Source organism: Metopolophium dirhodum, chromosome 7 (assembly GCF_019925205.1).
Source record: "Metopolophium dirhodum isolate CAU chromosome 7, ASM1992520v1, whole genome shotgun sequence".
NCBI classification, from domain to species: domain Eukaryota; kingdom Metazoa; phylum Arthropoda; class Insecta; order Hemiptera; family Aphididae; genus Metopolophium; species Metopolophium dirhodum.
This window is the reverse complement of record NC_083566.1, coordinates 7,602,232-7,625,647: the sequence shown is the minus strand read 5'-3', so window position 1 is coordinate 7,625,647 and position 23,416 is coordinate 7,602,232. Positions and strand designations below refer to the sequence as shown.

Below are 23,416 nucleotides of genomic sequence, written 5' to 3'. Positions count from 1 at the left end.
TTTTTATTATATTTTAATTTTAAAGCGAGTTATGAGCATATTAAAATTGTAAATTGTCTGTACATCTTTAAATACTCATAACTCGCTTTAAAATTAAAATATAATAAAAAGCTTATGTAGATAATATTCTTACTTCTAAATTTGATTATAGGTCAATTCACTCTAATTTTTAAACCAACAGAGCTAAACGTAATCTGCTGAGCGTAAAATGTTCTATGTTATACGCACTTGTAAGACGAAGACACATGCGCGTGTGTGGCGTCCTTTTAATAAGTAATAAATAATAATACATTAATACCTATCTTATATAATATAATTAAATAATTAATACCTATATGAGTTTTATAGTTTTAAGAGGATGTCACACCCGCATGTGTTGTCTCCGTCTTACAAGTGTCTACGTACAAGTGTAATTTTTTTCGTGTGGAAACTTATGTATGGATATCCAGGGGTAATTTTTACCTGCTATATCTCGTGTGGGAACTTACATTCGCCCTTCGAATAAGTGTTTACTACACATGCTCGCCCATGTGCATCTGTCTATTTGCAGCTGTGAGCTGTATCCGTAGAAGATACGCAATTTATGTTTTGACTGTTCCGTGTTCGCACGGATTACATCTGACTTCTGATATAATTTTTAACCACTTAAAACTTATCCTTCTTAGTTCTTAGTATAAACACAGAATAAATTAAAAAAATTAATATTGTTAGTAATTATTATTTTTGTTCATTACATCAAAAACTATAGTAAACAAAAACTCTAAAAATGCCTTGAATAAAATGCTTTTATGTCCTGCAGTACTAATATAGTGCTTAATGCATTACATTTTTATTTTTTTTAATAATTTCGTTACAAATTCTTATATAAATTTAAAATTTCTTATGCCTAAATTATAATATACAACTTAAAAGATGGTAAAAAAGTTTTACAGATAGAACTGATCGTTTTGAACTTCTTTAATCTGGAAAAACAATTATTTCCATACGTAATTATTTATTTTCATATATATAGGTTTAGATCGTTTATTTATTTACCTGTATATAGTTAAAGTTTTTCCAATTTATATAAAATCATATAAAAGCATTTAAAAATCTTAAAATAAAATTTGCTGGGAAAGCAAAAGTTATTATCTATTGAAACATTTAGCATAATATGGATCACATGTGTCAGGAGCGCCATCGCAGAGAACTACGACGCAATATAGTAGAATGCATAATATACTGTGTGAAATCCTCGGGGTTAGTTGATCTTAATAGTCAAACTTGGCCTAAATATTGTTTATCGAAATATTATCGCGCTTGTTCAATTCTATCCCCTTATTGTTTAGTTGTCTCTTTTACTGTGTATGTGAATATCCGATGTTCTGAGTGTTATATATATAAAAAAAATGTTAAGTATACATGGCTCAAAATTATTTATTATTTTTATAATTTTTGACTCAAAATGTTTTATTAAGTTATATCGTGTCTTTGCTTCCTCAGAACATAGTCAAATATGCACTTAGTTAATTGTATATCCGTTATCGGATCATATTATGTGCATATTATGTGAGCCAATGTTTCTTTAGACATATTACGTTGTGTGTTTCTTCCAGATTTGATAAACATCCCGTTTTTTGGAAAGATACTATATCTGTTTCAAAAATAATTTTCTTTGACTTGTAGTTTTTCTAAAATGATAGTGAAGTTTTGATATAAGCATTTATCGTATAGCATGTTATGTTGATTATTGGGTATTTATCAATTTTCTGTCGTTTTAAATTGTTCTATCTGAGTGCCCGCTCTATAATACGAGTCTGCTCGTTTTATTTTCGCGTAATATATTTTCTATATATGTGGTGTTTAAACTGTTCACCTTTGATGCTTAACTTATTTTTAATTGGTCTAAACATGCATCCCTCGCTCCTTTGCGTTTAAAATATATTCTCTTAACTTCTTTCTTCGCAACTTGTAATATTGCCACTTTGTTTACAAAATGCAATACACTACACACTTAATTATTGTATTTTCGACTATTTATTTTGATAATTGCACAACGATGCTAAACTTCTGATTACAATGTCAATTTGATTTAGAATACTCGGATCAGCGAATGCTATTAACTGCTAGAAAATATACGATTCACTAGGTAATTATCAATTTTAAGATTCAATATTTTTAATATTGCTACTCATAAACTTTTACATTAATAAATCTTATACATTATTGAAGCGGTTATTATTGCATCGAGTGTTTTAGATTCTGAGCGATTATGTATTGATTTTACAATGATATGTGTTTTTTTTTGTGTCTGTCATCACTCATCACCGTTTGGGGCAGTAAAACTGCTTCGATTTTCTTCAACAGTTATTTTATTCTCTTATAAGTCCAAATTATTAATTAGAAAAGATGGTCCGGCATGGAGATGCTCGTTCAACACTGTCGCTTGTGATGCTGCCATATTTTCTTCTGAAAGCCTTGCTCTGCCCTAGCGGTCTGCTACGTAGATTCTTTCTCCAGAGTTTCTGGGAGGTGATCGGTCTTCCAACGGTAGTTCTTTGTAAAATTGCTTCCGTAAAAATCCGTGAAGTTGAACAAAAATGAAAAATATTTTTTTTTCAAAAAATTTTTCCTGACCAGTTTTCCGAAAAATGTCTGTTTGGGACTTCCGCTGTTGAGAAGTATTACTGCACCAAAATTGTAGTGATGAGACGTACAGAGGTTGAATTTGAAGTGTTTGGATGGAAAAGAGTTTATGATGGAGTAAGAACACAATTTGATTTGTTATTAAAATGTTTATTTCAATATTTAAAAATTGTAACAATTTTGGTTGTAAATAGAATAACGCTGTGAAGGTGCTTGTACTGCCTTTAACAAAACACGTCAGAATCTGGTCTGTTATAGTATTTTTCCTATACAGAGTTTACTCACTTTATTGCATTTCCACTGTTTATTTTGATAATATTAAGGTACGATTCACTCTAATATTTTTTAAGTCCAAAAACTTATATGAATCCGTAGAGCCAAGGCTCTTTACAATGGTTTATGCGGAAAACGACAATTTAAACGAGCAGGTTTTCCACCTCTTTAAAAAACAAATGAATTGAATACTGATATATAATATAGATACGCATATATTATATATTCATAGTAATATAAAATATTGGTAGTAACCTATCTAATTTGTCTTCACATTTTTCATTTTTGAACAACCCGCAAATAATTAGTGCTTGTTTGGCTTGCCGGTAATTTAATGCAAAAATTATCATCACTAGGTTGTTTTTTCGTTAACAGTTTTCATTGGTTACTGAAGAAAATCTTTTACAATCTTTTTCTAATTTCAATAAATGTGTAGCGTACGCCCGCGTACAGGTGATGATAACGGGACAGGACGAGGTGTACTTGATTATAAAATACAATATACTGTCGACACTTAATTGTATTTTCCGCTGTTTATTTTGATCATTGCTACAATGATGTTTAACTTCTGATTAAAATGTCAATATGATTTAAAATACTCGGATAAGTGAAGTATTAGAAAATATACGATTCACTCTAATAATATTTTCTAAGTCCAAAAACTTATATGAATCCGTAGAGCCAAGACCCTCTACAATGGCTTATGCGGAAAACGACTATTTAAACAAGCAGGTTTTCCGCCTGTTTAAAAAACAAAGGAATTGAATATTGATATATTATGATATAAATACATATAATATTATACTCAATATTCATAGTAACATAAATACATATATTATATTCATAGTTCATACTATTATAATATATTGATAGTCACCTATCTATTTTGACTTCAAATTTTTCATTTTTTAATGACCTGCCAATAATCAGTGTTTGTTTTGCTCGTAGGTAATTTAATGCAAAATTTACCATCACTAGGTTTTTTATTCGTATACAGTTTCCATTGGTTATCTGAAAGTTGATCAAGCTCACAACGGTGATTCGTAAATTAATTGCCTCATTGAATTTGAACAAAAAAATGTCTATGGGTTTTTTAATTTTCTTCTAGTTATCTTTTGAGATACCCTGTCCTCAGAGCCAATTATAACGTGCCCAATGAGTACCCAATGAGTACTCCAAGTGGAGCCGTAATGCTCGATGAATATTGTAAAATTGTATTTATTGTACACAATAATTATTATAAAAATGTTTACCTAAGTATTTTATTTATTTAAAGACCAAAACGACTCTAATATAAATGGTGAATAGCAAGTTGTGACTAGAGGGTCTCGTTTTTGGTGCAGCGTTTGATCCTCTGTCAGTTGGCTATTCGTCTGACGAACGCTTGATAGATGATACGTATTTTTACTACCTCCAATATCTAAAATATAATATATCCTCTAAAATCTACATAGACGTATTGTATTTATACCAATCTAGCTTACTTAGATCTCTGTATATATATACCTATAAGTTTTATTATTAATACAAATATATACGTATATTTCATATAATAATTAATTTATTAGGTACCTACGATAAAACGAAAAATTGTTTTAAATAATATATAATTTTAGGTATATGAATACCGCCTATAAAATATTTTAAAATTTTTCCACCACGGGCAAGTACACGGCCCTATGCCCCCCGTTAAACACGCCTCTGTGGCTGTAACTGTTGAAAACTTGGATAGAACCTACAAATACTAACTACTTAGGACATTTGATGAATTAGATAAGTATATAAGCGTATACAAACACCTGAATAGATTACAATTTCACAAAAATAAACTCGAACATCTAGTTATTGTTTGGATTAAAATAAACTCATGTCTACCTAAATTAGGATATTTGAAAAGTTAGTATGTAGTAATGTAGTATGTGCTGAAGATAGTTTAAATGAATATTAAAATAAAATTGCATTTGATATCACATTACATTATCACGAGTTTAAGAGAAAATCGTATGAGGTCGTCTTGTTAGTGTCTACTAACTGTGACCTATATATGCTAGTTGTGGAGATCCTCAGAAGACTTTGAGAGGTTGAGACTCACATTTAGTAATTCATGTTGTTATGTATTACTGTATTAGGTACATAGATTTCAAATCGAACAGGTTAACCTTAAAGTCAGGATTGCTCTGAAATTTGGTTATGTTTGAATACATAGGTACTTACTAAACATCAATATTTACCATATACCATGAACATATTTAAATATTTCAGGTATTGAAGTGTTCTATTTACCTAATAAACATATACACTGAATTAAATAAAATATACTCGTCGATATACCTATTTAATAATACATTTATGAAATATTATAAATAACCAGATATTTGTATTGTACTTTGTACTTAATAATCAAATTATGTTACATTAAAACTAACCAATATTTTTTTATTATATTATATTAAATATGAATTACTAACAAATTATTTAGAATGTATCTTATTACTTCTGATGGGGTAAATCGTTAATCCACGGGAATTTGTCACGGTAAGTTTTGAACATCACTACGCGGGGTATTAAATGACGAATTTAACACAATTTCCAATCATATAGATTTGGTATTTCGAGTAAGTTGGTAATTCGGTCAACGAAGCGCACTGGATCAGATAGTCTAATATAATTGTATAGGTATAATATTATTATCTATTTTATATATTATTATATATTGTTATGTTCTTATTTAAATAAACTATTCTATCGGCTTGGACGACACCCATCGACCATCGGCCCGATCTCGAAACAGCGTCCTCCTTGTAGTTGAATTAGGGTAAGTTTTTACTATATATACTTAAATCCTTATGTATATATATATATTACAGGAAATGTAGAATACCGGGCAATGTAGGCCTGCCCAGGAATTCAAACAAATAATTTATAATATTGGTCATTCATTTTATTAAATTTTAACATATAGGTATTGCGCATATTTTAAATCAATTATAATAATATAATAATCATAATTATGGAAAAACCAAAAAAAGTTAACTAATATATTTTTTTTATTATTACCTATTTATTACTTATTAGTACAAGATTTAATAGAACGACACTAGGAATTTAAAGGTATGTCTGCTTTCCTACACTAGCATTTCTTTTGGTTTGAAAAGTTGCTTAAAAGTACACCGATTATATATTCCTGTCCTCGTAAATTAGAAAAGGAACTGCAACAACTCTACAGCAGAAAACAATTTACGATTTGTTAAGACAAATTTGTACCGACCGAAGACGCGTACTGGATAATTAAATGTATTGCGAGAGGCAGCACTTTTATAATTTAGGAGGACAGGGATATGATCGGTGTACTTGTACCACGGTTTTAGATAATATGGTTGCCAGTCTTCTAAAAGATGCTTTTGAAAAGTATTCAAGTACAGATACAGATACTTATTTTCAAAAGTATTTAAAATACGTATATCTGAATAATTGGAAAAAACTGTATTTAATACAAATAGAAATAAAATAAATAAGTACAAAATTAGTAGACAATGTTTTTATATTGTATACGAGTAATACCTACTGGCTACTAGTATAAGTAGTCATACAATTAAAAAAATTAATTTCTAATAATTTATTATTGTAATTAAACAATAATTAAAAAAAAAAATTAAAACATATATAAATCCACTTACTTTTTTTTTTTAGTATTCGTATTTGAAAATGGTATAATTTATATTTTGTGCATTTTTGTCTACCTTCTGATCCGCTTCTAATATTTTTCACTTCGGACATATACTTTAAATATGCAACACGAACATGTTTTCATTTTTATTCTTAATTATTTTACTAAATTAAATATAATGTTTAGCAAATAATAGTAATTTATAATATATACTACATAGGTATTAACACAATAACACTATTATAAATTTTAATGCAATTTTTAGATTCTGAGTGTAGCAATGAATGTATTTATTTTACAATTTTGTTTTTTTTTATTTTTAGACACTTTCTTGTTGGTACTTTTAGGGAGGTTAAAAATGCTCAGTTCTTTTTAAAATTATCGGGAAAACTAAAAAAAAATACAAATATTTGTGCCGTGCCGTCCGACAAAAGCTGCTCCGTCTGGACGCGCCTTTAGACTCGCACACAAATAATATATGCATTTACTTTGCACACACTTCAAGTTAAGTTATGAGTTATATAAATATCGTAAAAACCCAACAGGAGAAAACTGATAATGTTGTTACCTAATAGTTTGATAACACTAGGTCAATTCACTCCAATAACAAAATTAACACTATTGAAACTGGCGAACGAAAATTTGTTACCTATGTCGTCTGTGAGAAGAAAAAGAAGACAACACATGGGGATGCGACGTCTTTTTAAAACACGACCGGTTGTATCCCCCTTAAAACTGCCATGGTACATTTCCATTTTTATTTAACTATTTGTTTTATTTTGCTGTATTAACTTATACTTTTGAATTTTTTACTGTGTTGTTGTAAACAAGATAACTCCTAGACCCCCACACGAGTTTTAAACTCAGTGGGGCCTAGTAATCTTTTCTGATATTAAAATAAATAAAAAATAAAAAAAAATATAATAATATATAATATAATGTATATTGTATATTTATATATCAATATAACGATAATAATTATAATAATACACGAGCGTAATATATTATTATATTTAGGTACACATGCATAACTAATAATAGTTAAAGTAGGTCATCTGGCCATCGTGCTGGATTTATGTGTTTTGTGTAAAACATGATAGGTCATATACATATGTTATATACATGTGAAAAGACATCCACGAGCCAACTTTTTTAGGAGGCCTAGCTACTATATGATCGTGGACAATGAATAATGATCATATTATATGGGTATATAATGCAGATATAGTGGAGACATCGCTCTCAATAAATGAGAGTGTAATAGGCGATATTTACCCTGGTCATATTTATATTTATAAATATATATATAGTTAAATATCCTAGGATATTTTGACCATCACCGGTAACTATAACCTAGGATATATTTTCCAGGGGAGGTAAAAATGTTTGAGGGTAATAGAATCCTATATGACACCGGCCCGGCAGGCACCAATCGGACGGGACGTTAACTCGGAGAGCTAATACACTTATAACAGTCGTCTGGACTTAGTTTATTTTCATAACTTACTATTAAAAAATATAAACATAGAATATTTTTTAATGTTTCTACGTCTAATGTCTAGTGTCTAATGTCTAATACCAGTTATCACTAAAAATCTATTTGGAATTTATTTTATCCTTTCCGTTTCAACGACTTGTGCCAACCAGGAGCGTACTCGGAGGGAGGGGGGTCGGATCTGGATCCCACATTTATTGACAGAATTTAAAATTCCTAAGGTTCAAAACACTGATTGTATACTTTTTACATGTTAAACAAATTTGCAATTCTCACAACAAATAAATAACATAACCAAACTATACATACAATTGGTATCAGTAAAATAAATACTATGTCAAACAAAAAGTACTGCATATCATTTAATCCCACGGAGTCACCTTTTAGATGTCCAGCTCCTCCATTCCGAATAATATATTCAACCCAGTAGACAGCTCGTTGTAAAGGTTTCATCGGTTGATCTCTGTAGATACGACTCTGGATTTCTATATTCTTTTTAAACCTAATTCAAGAACATTAAAAATTGTATACGCTGCAGTGTGGTATAAATGTATAATGTATAATAAATTATTTATGCTTACGTTGGATCCGATAATACTTCTTTGATGGCATTTCCAAATGATTCTTCAGTAATTTCAAAATAATCTACTAGCTTACCGTAGCCTTTAATTTCTACTAATTTCATGTTTATATGCTGATCACCAAAAAATGGTATAGCAACAACAGGTTTTGCGTAATAAACGGTTTCCTCTAAACTATGTAATCCTCCGTGAGTTATGAAGAGTCTGACATTTGGATGAGCTGTATAGTATACACAAATGTTTTATGTTAAAATGCTATTTGGAAATAAAATCCTAGTATTTTGCATGAGGTGTTTTATCTATATAGCTAGTTGACAAGAGCGTCTTTAGAACATAGAGGGAATTCAGTGATTTCGAAAACCTGCTTAAAAAATTATAAACAATAAATAATGAGTATAAGTGAATGAAACAAAAAAAAGGTTGATCGGATCACTATCCTTTAAATACGTTCCGAATTTACAGTGTACTGACATATATTTACCTAAAATATCACTTTGAGGAAACCACGAACCAGTCAGAACATTTTGAGATAATTTTATGCTACCATCTGGTATCCATTTTAGTATTACTTTTTGTTTTAATTTTTCAATAGTACCAAGAAAAATATTCAATTTTTCTTTAGGTAAGTGATTTAAGTTAATCACCGAACCAAAACTGAAATAAATAACTCCATGCTCTGCCGATTCTACAAAAGTTTGAAGATCCTAAAACAAAAGATAATACAACACATTATGTATACATTTTTTTCTTTCAAGGTGGATGATATATTTTATTTCAATATGGGCCTAGATGGCTAGAGTGTCATTTGTCATAGAAGTAATTTGGGAGGGGGGCTTTCCAAAACTTTTTATTATAAATTGAATTATTAAATCCTTCATTAGTTATCTAATCAGACTAATCTACAGTAAACAATCAATTCAGTAAACGGTGTTTGAAGTAATTATTTTCTAAAGTTTAATCATAAGGATTCATTATTTATGTTTTTCCATAGTAGATGTAATTACTCATTACAATCGGTCGGGTAATTTTTGAGTCCATAGTCAACAAACATAATATAGAATAAAAGTATTATAAATTAATTCGTATTTGTTCTAAAATAATATAATTTCTTTATTCGAGGCGATAAACACGTAAATTTGATGCATGCTTTTATCTCATCTGTCAGAGAAACCAATGGCAACCATTACTTTAACCTATACTAAATTAATTATACGTACCCCAGACAGAGACTTGGACTCTTTGATATGCATACCACCAACATCAATAACACCTGGGAGATATGGTCTTGATACACCGACCGCATGATGAGAGTTGACTAGTGTTAAGGATACATTATTCAACATATCTTCAAGTGAAGGCCTGGATTCCCATCCTTTGTATATGAAATGTGTATCCATCACTTCTTTCATTTTAGGTAAATATAAGTAATTTTCTACATACAACTGCAACACTCCAGTAATGGTGTTTTTTAAACGTTGCGTGAAACTCATATCACTTGTTATTCCCAAAAGAATGTTTGGTATGTACGAGAACGTGGAAGGTACGTGTATCCATTTGCTATTAGTGCTCCAGAGCATGGCCGGCACCAGATTAATAACAGGTGCATTGAATTTATGGCCCAATGCTACAGTATATTCTTGACAACACGTTTCTATCATAACTAAGTCGAACGAGACAGAATTCGTTTGGAGGAAGTCTACCATTGATTTATGTGTCAAGACTTCGCTGAATTTTACGCCTATGTCCCATACCGACAAAGCCGACGTCACAAAGTTCATGTTCATCATTTCCATAACATTTCTTTCTAAAACAAATAAGTTGTACATAATAATTATTATTACTGTAATTGAAGTACTCTGTGTCAAGAACCAGACAAGTCAAAATCAGTATTTAATTAACCCTTTCACTGCTCTAGAGGTATAGTGTTAAATACGAAACAATTACACCATACAATGCTCCAGACATATTATATTACGTTCTTATATTTTATAATACTAGCATTTTCCGGTAACAATGAAACTTTATGAAACCCTGGCTTCCAATATTTTAAACTTAAATAATTAGATTGTGTACATTTCAAAATTAAAAAAAAATTAATATTTTACGTAGCATACTCCCTAGTACCTACCACAGGTTTCAGTGCATAAATAGGTTATATAGAAAAAAAAACTAAAAAATTAGAAACTGAAAATGTCCGTAAACAGCTCAAAACAAGTCAAAATATTTAGAAAATGCTAATATAAACATTCAGTGAAATTGTGTATCTACAGTCAATTTTTTAGAGTTACACCAAATACCAAAATCGATTTTGTCAAAAACCTATTTTGCGTAAAAATTCTATTTTTTCCTTGATTTTGTACGACCCGAATTCACCAACTAGATTCACTTTTCTATCAAACAAGATACTGCAGAAGTTGAAAATCGAAGCATTATTTCAACTACTTATCGAGTACACATAGACGCAAATAAAAATAAAATTAATAAAAATAAAAAACACATAATTGTAAAATCAATACATTTATCTAATATTTACATTATATTTTGACTTTTTTACTAGATAAAAATCCACGCTTTATTAACATACAAGTAAGTACATGCAGTTAAAAATTCCCAGGGGGGAAATGGCCCCTAATATCAAAGATAAATAAATTTAATTTGTAAGTAACAATCACTGCAGTATAATTATATAACAAATACGTATTAGATAGGTATATGGGGAAGGGGATTTATTATATTATAATAATCATAAATAATTAATAACTATAAGCTTTTAGATCAGAAAAATTTGTATATTGCACGTACTTGTATATTTATACAATTATACCGACATACCGTACCTACTTTAGTACTTGGGTACATATAGACATGTAGCAGTGACGTAATGTAGTACATTATATAATCTGGTTTACCAGCTAAAATACACATAAGCTAGGTGTTTGGGAATACTTATCCCCAGAAAAGTATTCAAAATCTTCAATGTCGAGGATGGTTTCTGGTAGCAAATTGGATCTAGTTGGTACTTTGAGTGGGAGAGTCTAAAGTAAAATATTATAATTAAGTAATATATATTATCAATATAACCAGGAAAAAAATTAAGGAAAAACCAGTTTTTGCCAAAATCAAATTTATATTTTTTGGTGGAACTCCAAAGTGAATTACTTAAGTCACTGAAATTAGTCAAAAAAAATTTGAAATCGATTTTTGAAAGTGTCAAATATTACAAGTTTAGATTTTTTAATGACTGAAATAAAGAACTTATGACACCACGTTAATTTACTACAAAATTCTAACCTAATATGATGCGTGACATCAATTTTGTTATTTTTCCAACCATATATCTATAACGGTGCTCGGTGATAGTGCTGAAAATGTAAAAGCTGCGTGACAAATTATTTTAGGGTAAATATTTATAACTCATTAGTGTATTACTAATGCTGTAGTTTCATTATACTTACCTATAATTTATTATAAATGTATAAAATCATTCTGAAAAAATATAAATACAAAACGTATTATTTTAAACAAAATTTGAAATTGTTTTACAGAATATAATTTATAATATCTATTCTATAGGACTGGCTAGTCCTACAATAAATCTAATAATTGTTATTACATATAATATACGAAATAAATAAGTACCTATACAAAAAAATTTTATTTTCTAAAAGTTAAAACTGAAAATAATTAAACGAATAGCGGTAGGTACTAAAAAGTAAAAATAGTAAAACTGAGGGTCATCAAAAATTTTTTTAGGATTACAAATACATCAGGTAATAATTATGATAAATTATCGGTCAATAATTCTTTATACATTTAACTTTTAAATTTAAAATATGTAACTTGTATAATCTATTTACGCAACATAAAAGTACCTAGTAACTTGTAGCTAGTTACATAGTTTTAGAGTAACTTGTAACTTGTATAACCAGTTACAGATTTACAATAAATTGAGTAACTTGCCCAACCTTGATTGTCTTATATAAAACATGCTTATATTTTAACGGTTGACCAACCATGATCTTTGGAAATAAATGGTCCTATATCCGTGTAGTTGGTAATCTGACGATTTTGAGGGTACGAACTGACTACGGTTACGTTGTGCCCCCTACGTGACAGCTCTTCGAACAACGGTTGATATCCACGAACATGACTTTTAAAAGGCATCGGCATAAACACTAAAATGTTCGACGCTCTTGCGATGGTGATTGCAGCACACGCAATTGTACAAAAAAACATGCTTGGCAACATTTTGTATGTAAACATTCAAAAACGTCGTCTTAAACGAGTAATATAATATATTATTATATTAGTACGAAAGGAAAAATGTTGATTTATTTTTTACCTAGGTACCTACTATATAGGTTGGTTGCACGACGCATAACCACAGATATATAATACTGTATTATCTGTGCGCATAGCACATTTTCCATTTATTATCGGTCTATGCATAGATGATAACATAATATAAAATAGATGACCTACTCGGACGAAAAAGTCGTTCCGCATACGCGGCGATCCCAATGACTGACTTCTGAACTATACCTCGATAACTATATTTTATTTTATCCCTACTTTTTTTTTTTTATCCCGTGGTGTTTGAGCAACTTATATTGCTCCCGGGAACTGACTTCACTTCCCTACTTATTGGTCGGGACCAATTTTTTGTTGAGAGTCGAGGTGCTCTGGATCTGTGTGTTGTTATTGATATGTTATACGCATTAAAAAGATAGACGTCATATAAAACAACTTATATGTTATATCGATGGTATTATTGTAGGTATATATTAATGTTTAATAATAATATGACTGTAATAATTCAATATAAAGATATATAGGTACAAATAATACGAAACGGTTCATAATTCATATTGTCTAAATTTTAGGTAGACCTATAAGGCTGTAGCCTATGTACCTACACTATTATAGTGAGACTCGTTAAATATGTCATCAATTTATCTTTATCACAACTTCATATTATGTTATCAGCGTAGACCGTAGGGTTCAGGATTTTAGTATCATTACGCATTAAGAGGACGCTACACTATATAGGCGGAAATCGGGAGGGGCTTTAGGGGACTAAGCCCCCCCCTCCCCCCCAAAGTTTAAAATACAGGTCTTAGCCACCCTGGCCCTCAAAATCTTAAAATACATTTTTAATAAACTAAATTAAAAAAATAAATTCTAAAAAAATATTCTGTGATAAAAATTAAATTAAATTCGTAAGATTTTACAAACTTATCATAAGAACTTGGAACGATCGTAATTAATGTAATATTAATAATAAGTAATAATACCCGCATTGGTTGTTTATCAGCAGTCATTCGCGTCGCACAGTAGTTCAAAATTAAAAAAGATGGCCAAAACTCAATATGCTAGTAAAATTTCCCAAAACAATATGTCAATATATACAATAATATTAGTGACTTGCATTAAAAACAATTTTTTACTTAACATTTTTTTTTATTCAAAGTGTCTTTTTTGTAAAAAAATTATACATTTTAATCACTATTGTCATTGCTACTGTCACTATTTAAAATTATTAATTCTTTAACCATATAAGGAAGTAACTTTCATATTTTCTTTGAACTTCCTTCAAACGGCTCAAACTACTTAAAAGAGGATCGTATGATAATAATAGGCTATAACCAGTATAGTGTAACTATTTCGTTTACTATTTCGATTGCATTTTATTACAGCTTAATTAGGTACCTACTTCTTTTCAATAATGGGCAAATACGGGCAGCTAATCTAAACATTTATAGACTCAATACACATATTATTATAGTTATTTGAGATATATATTATATATATTGGCGTGAAGGTCAGTTAAATAACTGATTAAGCTCATAACTAAAGCTATAATATCAAGTATTTATTTATTATCTTTACAATAATCATAATATTTCTACAATAATGATGATAAATATAGTCTTTATAGTCTCTATACAAATATATATATAACAAAAACTGATGTTAATTGTATTTCGAAAGTATTTCATAGCGCATAAAATCTTAAAGTATGTAACGAGACAGAATTAATAGGAATAATTATTCCTAAACGAAACAGCCCGCGTCATCTAACGGACCCCACAAGCATAACATGAATAGGTACCGAGCCGACCAAGTTATGACTTTCCGACATTTTAAACATCAATACTTCAAATACTGATCGCGTAAAGTGTTGTGATACTTAATGTCTTCATATACGATACTGTTCAATACCTTTTCCTACCAGTAGAACAACATTTGTATGGAACAAACACAAAATGGACGTCGAACCATGAAACGCACGGACGCCGTACAGAGCGCGCGGCGACGCACGCGCTCCGAGACCAGACAACTTAATATGACTTTCCGACACGGAGAAAGTACAAGTTGATGTCATCAACACAAGAATAATCAAAGCGTTAAAAACTACATCGATGTAACCTAGCCGCCCACTTAAGAGACAACACGCATCACGCGGAAAAGCAATGAAATGTGGTCACTATAACCCGGCACACCAACCAGCAACAACCAGGTATCAAACCACATTATATACAGTCCAGATTTAACCTTTGGATCATCGTTCTCTTATAGTATCTCGATTCATTATCTTTATTTTTCCTTTAAAGAGAATAACTTGAAGTAATTTCCCTCTTCCAACCTTGACAGTGTGAGTAGTGGTACGCCCTGGCAGCATACTGATCAAGCTACTCACGTCTCACACCCAAAGCACCGGAGAGGGCTCCCCCGCAACACCATCTATGCAGAGTCGGAGGACCGTACGTCTTCAAGCTACCGATTCCAAAAAGCAGCGGTCGTTGTCCGCGACCGCCGACCGTCGCCGTCACCCGCACGCGCCACCGTCAAGCCTGTCATCCAACGTCGCCGGTCCTTTGCCGCCGTCACAGGACGCGCCACCTGAGTAACTGCCGCTCGACTTCGCAGTCGTCTCCAACTGCCGTTGCCGCCGCTGTAGGTTAGGTTAGGACTCCGCGCCGCAACTAGTTCATTCACGCTGTCACGGGAAGACGGATCACCATAGCCCATAGGAGGAACCAGTGTGCATCGAGGACGAGCAACGCCCGCCAAACACCACCAACCGAGTCGGCTGTTTTAGTCTAGGGTATTCAACTGTCCGATCCATCAACCCTACGGCACCCACGTGAGTCATGCCACTCGTCAATAATAAACGTATCAAATATTTGTAGCTCAACGGGCAAATTATATCAAAAGAAAATATTGTATAACCCATTTAAAATTCCATACTGAAATATTTGTAGCTCGAAGAGCACTTGTCAAACTAAAAGGAAATACTGTAGAACATAAATAAACTGTTTTTATTATTTTATGTAAGAACCATCATTCAATTACACAAAACACCCTGCGTTTTGCATTCTTACAACTGGCGCCCGGATAGGAGGCTCGATAGAGAAGATCCCTACATCGTTTAAATAAAGAAGAAAATCTACATCGTTAAAATCTACATCATTCAAATGCCGCCGAAAAAAGAAACGGTCAGCAAAGGCGAATTCGACACACTAAAGAGGGAAATTGAACGACACAATCAACTGTTAGTAAATCAATTACTACAGAAAATTGCCGACAATGAAGAAAAATATATGCAAAAAATTACAGAACTAGAGGACGAATTAAATGAAATTAAACTCAATTATGGTAATTTAAATAAAAAACAACAATATGTAAATACTCCAAGGGTAGAACCAGGACATATCTACGAAATGACCCGTCCGTCATTTTATGGGAGCAACCGTGACATGCACCCTGTTGATTTCCTCCATCGCCTGGACGAGTACTTCGCGATCAAACAATTATACGTGGGAGAAAAAATAATAGTTATGGGAGACTGTCTCAAAGCAGCAGCACTCAGCTGGTTTTCAACCATAAGATTTCAACTAAGGGATTATGACGACTTTCGAAAGGCGTTCATTGATGAATACTGGTCAAGAGAAATCCAGATACAAGTGTGGAGCCAGTGTCTTAGTGTCACCCAAATACCACAGAACACTAACTTTCGCGAACACTTTGCGACATGGGCCACCAAACTACGTCACCTTGAAGTACCTCACCTGTCAGAACAGGAAATAGTAAAAAATATTGCAAAACACTACCCGGGCTACCTAAGAGCCATTCTAGTATCAATGCCGGAGTGAACAATACTAGCAGCAATGAAGATACTAGGGGAGGAAGGAAAAAACCAACCTCGCAAGGACAACACTCGGAACCAACAGCAAAAAAACAACCAACATGAGAACAGTCATCAGAACAACAACACAGAAGGGCAACCAACACGAAACAATTGGAACAATAAGCCTTACACTTGGAACAACAATAATCAACAGAACAATCGATGGAACAATCGACAAAACAATCAGAATACACCTAGAGATAACAATCAACAAATCAACCAAGTTACCACCAGCAACGAAAATTATGAGCCGGTGCAAACCATAAACCAGATGGAAAGCAATGGTGAGTCATTCAGCCCTTACGTACGGTGTCTTATTGAAGGAGAAGAAATAGAAGTACTAGTAGACACCGGGGTGACAATAAGTGTTTTAACCAAAGAGGTAGTTGACACTATCATCAGGAAAAATCCAAAAACACCACAGTTACCTGTCACTGGGGTAAAGATCAGTAATGCAGTCGGTAAACAAATATGCAAAACATCAAAGCAAGTATTTTGTCAATGTCAACTCGGAGGAGCCACCATAATAACCAACTTCGTACAAGTCGAGGGACTGAACGAACGAGGGATTATCGGGTCGGACATATTAAATAAGTATAATACACAAATTGACTTTGACAATCATACCATTAGAATGAAAATATCAGGACAAATATACCTGATACCATTTTCAAAAAAATTACCGAAAACCACTGCACCACTGGGTAGTTTACAAGACATCACAATCGATGAGTGCAGTGAAGAAAACAAAGACAATCAAGTACCAATCAGTGATGAAGAAAATGAGCAGTTCGACGCCCTCATGAACCGGTATGCCCACATTTTTTCCGACCACCCAGGAAAAATCGCAGCATTTGAGTGTCAAATTCGGGTAACTCAGGGGACCCCGGTTTTTCAAAAACCGTACCCCATTCCAGTACCGATGAGCAAGCGGACCAAGAAAAAACAGCTCTGGAAGTCGAAGATTGGAACAAGGAAAATTCGGGAGTAGGATCTACTAGATCTCTAAGATCACAAGGAATCTTAAGTAAGAATACCGTGGAAAAATAGTCCCCTTTTACATTTATTTTTTTTTTTTGTTTTAAAATGTAAAAGAAAAAAAACTAAATAAAAGAAATCAATGTAAACTTTTTTGAGTACAATTTGGATGGCTTTTCCACGATATTCTTTCTTAAGATTCCTTGTGATAACAGAGAAGGTCAGTTAAAATGATAATAAACGTATCAAATATTTGTAGCTCAACGGGCAAATTATGTCAAAAGAAAATATTGTATAACCCATTTAAAATTCCATACTGAAATATCTGTAGCTCGAAGAGCACTTGTCAAACTAAAAGGAAAAACTGTAGAACATAAATAAACTGTTTTTATTATTTTACGTAAGAATAAAGAACCATCATTCAATTACACAAAACAACCTGCGTTTTGCATTCTTACAAGTATTATAACGAAATTACAAACATTTTATGGGTAAAAAAAATACTTTTAAGAGTAAAAAAGTGACTTTTTTGATCAAGTTTTTTGAACCTTGCATTTATAAATGAGATTATAATATAATATATATCTCAAATATAAAGAGGCATAGAAAGTATTTTTGTACAATAGTTTTTCATTTTTTGAAAATTTCAAAAAACTACTTATGGTAACTATTATTGATTTTGAACTACTGTGCGGCGTCCCGATTTCGATGAGATTACGTACCTAATAATTTGAATTTTTTAACAAATTATGAATAAAATATTATTTTGTCAGGTACAAACTTTAAATGGTTATGAAAAAAACTGTTTCCTTGTATTTTTAATATTTTTAAACTGTCATTGTAAAAATTTTGTTTATTAGAAGCATTGTATTAAATTTTAAGATTTTTGACCCAACGAATAAAATTTAATTGACATTTATCGAAAAAATACTAAAAAAATATTGGAAACTGAAAATGTCCGTAAACCGCACAAAACAAGTTAAAATATTTTGATTTATCGTGAATAGAAAATGTCAATACCTATTATAGACATTCAGTATATTTGCGCCTATGGGTACCTATCTATATGGTTTCGACAGTAGACAAGAAGGTGCTTGACTGTGAGAGGTTCTCCGCAAACCCGCAGGTTTGGCACATTACAGGCTCTTATCTGCGCATAAGATGTCCATCTTCGAGTGACCAATAGGTACGAAGTCTGTTGATAACTACTCCATCTTTGCGATTTGATGTATAGGGTTTGGGCCAGTATATAATATCCGGTATATGGTAATATTTTTTATTTCTACGAGTTTATTTTATTAAGTTAGTCACAGAATAAATATACAAATCGTAATACCAAAAAATATCCTCGTTAAAATATTAGGTATAATAATATTATATCAATACCTACCTACCTAATAATAACGGTCTTTAGAAAAATTAAATTCATCTAATGCTGCGGGCCGACGAGAAAGATAAACATTCTCGCTGGCTAGTAGGTAATACACGTCGTCGTCTGGGAGATTTTCTCGGAGATCGGTCTCTGCGGTGGAATATTATTTTGTATTAAGCTCATTACCATTTCTCAATTCAATCCTAACGTACACGTACATATTATCTTCACTCAAAAAATAAAAGATGGCAACTAACTACTATATTATAACATCGACCGCGACACGGTAAACGCCATATTGCTCGAAATCTTAGAAGACATTGTAGTCAACAAAATGGAAAGCACTTACGCTGACGAAAGCGACGAATACCTCGTGCGACTACTTACTCTTCTTCTGTCTGCCATTGATACGGGCGCAACTACTGCAAGTGGCGACGATCAGACCCCGGAGTCGGAACCTGAAGGACAAAATCCGATTCTTGGAGGCGCAGATAGAAAAGAGAACGATAACGTCGAGGAGTCTGTCTCCTTGCACAGTGGTGGATTGCCGAGCGGCGATGCGCTGTCATCTGCAGCAGAGTCGGATCTTACTCCGATCCCAGAGACAGCACCGCTCGGCAACAACAACACGGTCCAGGAAGACGACAATTCGAACATTTCGGAAGCAGAAGAGGACCATTCCGTTTTGCTGGCGACCATTTGTACGTCGTCGTGTGGGGACGCGCCGTCCTCGGGAGTCGGGGCCTGTCGATCCCACTCCGACTCCCGAGGGTGGACCGCTCGACGAAGTTTTGGATGAGAACGACGGACAGGATGACGGCGACGGGGAATGGAGGGGAGGATGCGAGAAAGAGCACGGACGGTGCGCGGCGGTAAGTCACCCGCGCATGTTCTCCGACCACCCGCGGCGCGACGGGTTCGCTGGCGTAGCGCGCTCGGTCGTCGTTGACGCGCGAGACCCTCTGGCGGCTCGGCGAGCGCCCGACTGCAGTTACGGTCACGTGGAGCGGCGGCGACGGAAGACGGCGACGGCACGACGGCTATAGTAGAGGTACCGGCGCGGGCAACGATTCCACCCCGACGGTACACCGACCGGTACGACGGCGATGGCGACTCGGTACGACGGCAGCGGCGGAGACTTCGGCACGGGGTGAGTGGTATGGAGATTTTCGTGCAGGAATACGGGGACGTCAGCGGTGCCGGACTCGCGGAAACTCAACTGTTTCACAGGGTCTGGTGGCGTGAGACTTCACCGCGGCGGCGGAACGAAGACGCGGCCAAAGGGACAACGCTAGGGCGAAAATTACCGAGAGTCAAGGATTGCGTTGTGGTCCGCTGACTCTCGCCTTTTCGCCCAGCGGTAATCCCACATCGGTCTCTTTGCTCGTCCCCACCGGTTCCGCAGCACAAAATCGCACTTCGCTCGCTACGCGTCTTGGTCTTCGCCGTCCGTCAGCCGAATCGTCGCGCCGTCGACCGTCGACGCGCACTAGCCGCCGTCCGTCGCCGTCAGCCGTGGTCGCTCCCGTGGCCGTCTCGGTCTGGCCTCGCCGGCTGGGCAAGGTCGTCAAGCGTCCGAGCAAACGCGCCAGTGACACTTGTCAAACCGCGGGACAGGTCGGAGAACGTGCAGAGGTGACCAGTGGCCAGCAACATTGCATTTCCGCACCAATTCGCCATCTCGCATCATCCCCCCCTTGTTTATTGTGTCTCCTGTCCGTCATCGTGGATATATATTTTTTTTCTTTAAATATCATTAAATTATCACAGATTGTTAAATTGTTCACATATTATTGTAAATTTCGATTTTTTTCCTTTTATTATCATGAGCATAATTATTATGTAAAATATTTTAATTATAGCCAATGTGCTAATTTTTTTGAAAATTATTGTTTATACATTTTTGTATTATTTTTGGTTTATAATTAATAAACATATTTTGATGTGTACAAAAAAATATTGTTTTTTTTTTTTTCGTTTTGTCGAGTGTATAATCAATTGTTACAGATTTAACGACTAAAAAATCGTTAAAATATATATTTTAAATGAAAAAAACTCGTTGGTCAATTATACAGAGTAGGCATGCAGTATAAACGCTACACGGATATTATCACATGTTCCAAGAAATATTTAAGACATCAAACACTAAAGGCGACAAAAACTGCTGAATAAATCATAAAATAACGCATTACACCGGCGGATACGACATGGACAGTTATATTAACCATACAAGAATATTGTAAATAATAATAACATAGGTATAATATTATGTATTGTGTAGAATGTGCGAACGTCAAATATAGTCGAATAGTTAATACAAAATAATATTTAAAAAAATTCAAAATTGTATTTTACATAAGTAAAATAATAATATAATTTTCATATAATATAATAGTTGCATGTCGAAAAATAACATTGTTTGAAAACGTTTCAGTTTAGGTTTGAACCACTAAACTCCCGTGTATACGCACATGTACCGATATCATATTTTCTACATAATTATTGACTCGAGTTGTAATATTCTAATCCGAACAAAACTTGGTATCTATCTTTTAAACAAATTGTACTAGGAAATCACTTTTTGACAGTATGTGAGTTTTGACAGTTGTACAATAATATATTAATATTATAGGTATAACTAAAAAAATAGGTGGTTCGACCTTTATCGATAGTGGAAAATTTCTGTAGCACGTATATAACATAAATACATGATAATAATATGAATATAGCGTTAGTGTCAATAATACTAATAGTATGATTGTGTGATATTAAGTATAAATTGTATAATCATTCATTGAGATTTGAGACATATTATTATTATACAAAACTTTTAAATCTATAGGCTTATAAAAATAACATTATTATGAGTTACAACTTCCAAGTGTTATAATAACGTGTCTTTAAAATATAATAATTAAATCAAGTCGTTAATGTAAAATGTTTATACAAGTAAATTTGGCACAAATAGGCTGTCTCAAAAAACATACCTTTTTTATTTTGACACAAATAAACTGTACCCAAAACGAATTAATTTTTTTTTGGCGCTAACGGTTATTCTCTTTTGAAGTACCTAGGTAACTAGCCTATAACCTACCCACTTATTTTACCTACGGAAAAATGCGAACAAAACTGAAATTAAAATAAATGCTTGTAGTTTGTAATCAGACATCGATAATTCATGCTCGTGTTAACAGTCAAGAGATCTTCTCAGAATCGTTTTTCGAATGCAATACGCCTAATAATTTATCATTGCTTTTAAATACATAAGACACCCGCCCCACTGCCCCACTAAACTAAACGCGTGTTATTATACACATTATCATATTCCTACGTATCTATTTGTACTTATTCCTACATCACACGTTACATGCATACCTACTTAAATTATCCCTGGCATATTTATATTTCTACAAGTTATTTTAATTAATATTATTTATTATTGTATAAGAAAAACGCTGCAAAAACGGTCAGTCAGCCTATGATATTACCAAGTATATTTGATGAATAAAGTAATTTATATATAACCTATTTACGTAGAGCCTTGTTTTAAATTTTATCGTGTATAGAAAATGCCAATATAAACATTCATTTTCAAGTATCTACAGTCATAAGTTTTTTAATTACAACAAAATAAGAATTTCAAACGCTCATAAAAATTTAATTTGACTTCTTGTATTACATTTTCAAATCTTAGAATTAAAAAGAAAAATTTTTATAAATTCTCGACTCAAAATAATTTGCTAATTTTAGTGATTTTTCCGTATTTTGTCAAGATTTGAACTTTAAATGCTTATAAATAAAAACTGACTAAGGTTTTTTAATATTTTTCAAATATCATTGTAAAAATATAGTAGGAGCCTTGTATTAAATTGTCAAGCTTTTTTACCCAACAAATAGTTTGATTGACATCCATAGAAAAAAATACTAATAAAATTGGAAACTGAAAATGTTCCTAAACAGTTCAAAACAAATCAAAATATTTTTAAAATTTTATTGTTTATAGAAAATGTAAATATGAACAACCAGTGAACATTTTCTTGTATATACGTTCAGTTCATTTGTTTTAGAGTTACACCAAAAACCAAAATCGATTTTTTCAAATACAGATTTTGAGTAAAAATTCCCGTTTTTTTTCACGGTGGTTTTGAAAACTACTGGAAAATTTTTACTTTTGACCCCCCAAAGTGGGTACCAATGAAATTCACTTTCTTGTTAGAAAAGATACTGTTGAAGA

At 32.8% G+C, this 23,416-nt stretch overlaps 1 protein-coding gene across 4 annotated transcripts; it reads right to left on the bottom strand.

The window, feature by feature from the left end:
• Window positions 1–8,277: 8,277 nt before the first annotated feature.
• Window positions 8,278–13,170, bottom strand: LOC132949496 (UDP-glycosyltransferase UGT4-like). Of its 4 annotated transcripts, XM_061020426.1 has the most exons (7): window positions 12,655–12,731; window positions 12,097–12,127; window positions 11,933–12,003; window positions 9,859–10,445; window positions 9,123–9,345; window positions 8,642–8,861; window positions 8,278–8,562 (listed from the first exon to the last, which is right to left on the bottom strand). In XM_061020426.1, exons 3-7 carry the CDS (start codon window positions 11,973–11,975, stop codon window positions 8,307–8,309), a joined length of 1,329 nt encoding a protein of 442 aa, XP_060876409.1. In that variant the 5' UTR covers window positions 11,976–12,003; window positions 12,097–12,127; window positions 12,655–12,731; the 3' UTR covers window positions 8,278–8,306. The 4 variants fall into 4 exon arrangements, with proteins under 4 accessions (XP_060876409.1, XP_060876406.1, XP_060876407.1 ...); XM_061020423.1 differs by lacking the exons at window positions 11,933–12,003; window positions 12,097–12,127 and adding an exon at window positions 12,984–13,170 and having other exon boundaries at window positions 12,655–12,917; XM_061020424.1 differs by lacking the exons at window positions 11,933–12,003; window positions 12,097–12,127 and adding an exon at window positions 12,996–13,170 and having other exon boundaries at window positions 12,655–12,917.
• Window positions 13,171–23,416: the final 10,246 nt, after the last annotated feature.